The sequence below is a fragment of the Delphinapterus leucas genome, chromosome 7, assembly GCF_059928025.1.
Source record: "Delphinapterus leucas isolate spDelLeu-1000000601 "Yukka" chromosome 7, BTC_Dleu_Yukka2, whole genome shotgun sequence".
In the NCBI taxonomy this organism is placed as follows: Eukaryota; Metazoa; Chordata; class Mammalia; order Artiodactyla; family Monodontidae; genus Delphinapterus; species Delphinapterus leucas.
In genome coordinates, this window is record NC_143135.1 from 78,389,363 (window position 1) to 78,393,342 (window position 3,980).

At 42.8% G+C, this 3,980-nt stretch overlaps 1 protein-coding gene across 1 annotated transcript; it reads right to left on the reverse strand.

Annotated features, from left to right (window-relative positions):
• Nucleotides 1–919: 919 nt before the first annotated feature.
• Nucleotides 920–2,384, reverse strand: LOC111170977 (upstream binding transcription factor like 1). The gene is given in 3 exon segments (XM_030761442.2): nucleotides 920–1,251; nucleotides 1,254–1,667; nucleotides 1,670–2,384. Coding segments are annotated over 3 exon segments (1,209 nt in total). The 3' UTR covers nucleotides 920–1,171.
• Nucleotides 2,385–3,980: the final 1,596 nt, after the last annotated feature.

The following is a 3,980-nucleotide window of genomic DNA, read 5'->3' on the forward strand; positions in this document are numbered from 1 at the left end:
TCTTGAGAAAGAAGCACAGAGCTGGAGGAATCAGGCTCCCTGCCTTCAAATGATACTACACAGCTACAGTAATCAAGATAGTATGGTTACTGGCACAAAAACAGAAATATAGATCAATGGTGCAAGATAGAAAGCCCAGAGACAAACCCATGAACCTATGGCCACCTAATCTATGACAAAGGAGGCAAGAATATACAATGGAGAAAAGAGAGTCTCTTCAATAAGTGGTGGTGGGAAAACTGGACAGCTACATGTAAATCTACAAACAACAAATGCTGGAGAGGGTGTGGAGAAACGGTAACCCTGTTGCACTGTTGGTGGGAATGTAAATTGATACAGCCACCATGGAGAACAGTATTGAGGTTCCTTAAAGAACTAAAAATAGAATTACCATATGATCCAGCAATCCCACTACTGGGCATACACCCAGAGAAAACCATAATTCAAAAAGACACATGCACCCCAATGTTCATTGCAGCACTATTTACAATAGCCAGGTCATGGAAGCAACCTAAATGCCCATCGACAGACAAATGGATAAAGAAGTTGTGATACATATATGCAATGGAATATTACTCAGCCATGAAAAGGAAAGAAATTGGGTTATTCGTAGTGACGTGGATGGATCTAGAGACTATCATACAGAATGAAGTAAGTCAGAAAGAGTAAAACAAATATTGTGTATTAACGCATATATGTGGAACCTAGAAAATGGTACAAATGAACAAGTTTGCAGAGCAGAAATTGAGACACAGATGTAGAGTACAATCCTATGGACACCAAGGGGGGAAAGCGGTCGGGGGTGGGGGTGATGAACCGGGTGATTGGGTTTGACATGTATACACTGATGAAGGAAGGCAATGAAAGGGCACAGGGAGAAGAGCCCTTCCATTTGATGAAGATGCCATGGCCCTTTTTTTTTTTTTTGCGGTACGCGGGCCTCTCACTGTTGTGGCCTCTCCCGCTGCGGAACACAGACTCCGGATGCGCAGGCTCAGCGGCCATGGCTCACGGGCCCAGCCGCTCCGCGGCATGTGGGATCCTCCGGGACCGGGGCATGAACCCGTGTCCCCTGCATCGGCAGGCGGACTCTCAACCACTGCGCCACCAGGGAAGCCCAGATGCCATGGCCTTTTGCTGGGAAGTTCTTTGTTCAGGTTGTGAAAAAAGCTCAGCTGGAATCTGAGCCAGAGGATTCCCCTGAGGTAGATGAGCTGCAGCCACTGTCCTCAGACACAATCTTCATCTTCACCTACTGCTGTGGGCTGAGGAGTTGCTGCCTTTCTCCTCTTGTTCATCTTCCTTATTTTCCTCTGATCTCCCTGAGGCAGGAAAATATTCTCCAATCATATCTGATAATTCTGTCTCTGGAGCCTGAAGCCCCTGGCCCAGTCCAAGCCCTCCCTGCAGATTCCCTGATGATGGGGACTGCAGATCCATCCTCCTAATCTTGGGATTAGGGCCTCCCATCATGTTCATGTTCTTACGCTTCAAATAGGTTGTCTCTCTGTAATAAGCATGTTCTTCAGGAGACAGACTCTTGAGTCAGAGATCAAGGTCCACCTTGTACTGTTTCTGCAGTTCCTCAGCCTCCTTCTTATAATGCTCCTTCTGGTTCTGTGGGACACGCTGCCAGCATCTACTAATCTCTACCATGTGCTCCCTCAGGGCAACCCTTTCAGCTCCCTACTCAACCACAAATCCTGGTGGAACTTGTGATAGCCATTCATAGGTGGCTTCTTGGGCTTTTCATGAATAAACTGTTTTTTGGGGGAGACCACTTTTTGCACATTTCCCTGAAACTTCTTTGGCACTTTGATTTGGCTTCCTTTGGGGACATCAGATTTCGTGGAGCTCTGGACCAGATCAGGGTGCTGTTCTCTGAACAGAGTCATTTTCTCCTTAAACTTCTGTTTCTCCTTCTAGAAATCTTGACTATATTTCAGCTTCAGCTGCTCTGGAAGTTTCTTGTATTCCTCAGACAGAACCTTGGTCAGCTCCTGGTTGCTCAGCTTAGGGTGTTTTTGGGTGTACTGGAGTCGCATCTTTTTGAAAAAGCAGAGGTAAGCTGTCAAGGGCTTCTTGGGTAAATCAGGATGCTTCTTGTGTTTTCTGCATTTGTAAGGATTGTCAACATTTTCCTTTGCTTCCAGGACTAATTCCTTCAAAGTGCGAAACTTTCTAAAGTTATAAGAAATTTCTAACCATTTGAGTTTGCACATTTCCCCAGGAAAATCTTTAAAAGCTACTTTTTCCCAGTCCATCAGTGACTGGGTTGTTTTGAACATGTGCCTGTCATTGGATGGAATGTTATTCACCATATATTCCAATAACTTCACAATATCTTCTTTGGACCTGTCATCCTGGCCTTAAGGCAACACCATTTCTTGTTCTTTGGGATACTTATATCATCCCAGCAGTTCAAACACCTCAGCAAATCTCCAGCTTCTTCACTCTCAAGATTCAGCTGGTGAGTTATTTCTGGAAGTCCTGCAGTGTGTGTGATTTCTATGTTTCTGAAGAGAAAGAAAAAGAAAGGTTCTCTCCTATGTGATACACAAGAAAAGCACACCCTACCTGGGATATGTCCCTTCTATCATTTAATTTACCTTTAAAAATGTAAATGAAAACAGGCCCAAATTCTGAGTTGAGGTTCATGTTGAGCATTAAGAGCTCCTTTCGTACAATTAAAAATCCTTAGGCCCCGTTCCAACATGCCTTCCAATCAACCTCACCACAGCTTGTTTTAACTACAAATGAACAAAACTAAAGACTGGCTACTGGCTACTCACTCAAGGGGCATAGGATAAGAGAAAACGAAGGGAACTTTAAAAATTAAAATGTCTGAAAAGGAAAGGGCTTTAAAATAGCAATGAGATACCACAACACATGTATAAGAATGGTCAAATTCCCAAAACAAGGACATCACTGAATACTGAGAGGATGTGGAGAATCAGGAACTTTGATTCATGGCTGATGGGAATGCAAACTAGTACAGGCATTCTGAAAGACAATAAGGCAGTTTGTTACAAAACTAAATATCCTCTTACCATGTAATTCGGTAATCATGCTCCTTTGTATTTGCCCTAATCAGTTGAAAACCTGTATTCATTAAAAAACAAAAAAAAAACCTGCACAGCGATGTTTATAGCAGCTTTGCTCATTATTGTCAAAACTTGAAAGCAACCAAGATGTCCTTAGGTAGGTGAATGGAAAAAGAAATTCTGGTACATCCAGACAATGGAATAGTATTCAGTGCTAAAAAGAAATGAGCCATGAAGCCATCAAGACACATGACATATACTTGAATGCATATCCCTAAGTGAAAGAAGCTAATCTGAAAAGTCTACATGCTTCATGAGCCCTACTATAGGACATTCTGGAAAAAGTAAAAATATGACGACAGTAAAATAATCAGTGGTTGCAAAGGGTTGAGGCTGGGGGTACTAATGAATAGGTGATCACAAGAGGTTTCTAGGGCAGTGTAACTCTTCTGTATATTATAAAGGTGGATACATGATTCCACATGTTCACTATACATCAGTCAAAACCTACAGAATATACAACACCAAGAGTGAACACTAACGTAAAACCATGGACTTTGGGTGATAACGAAGTGCCGGTATAGGTTCTTCAATTGGAATAAATACACCACTGGTACAGTGTATGATGATGCGGGATACTGTGTGTGTGTTTATTTGGAGGAGGCAGGAGGTATATGGGAACTCTCTGTACGTTCTACTCAATTTTACTGTGAGTCTAATCTTCTCTAAAACAGTAACACTCCATAGGATTCCAGAGCATAGCTACCTTCTAAGAAGGGTCCTGATGGCCATGGACTGAATGTGCAACTGAGGAGCTAGAAATAGAAATGAGACAAGCCTAGGAGACCCTCCAGACTTGCATCCTGCTCTGAGCACTTCATGGATCAGTCATGAACACTTGAACCTTAGGTTAATGACTGATTTATAGACTAATGG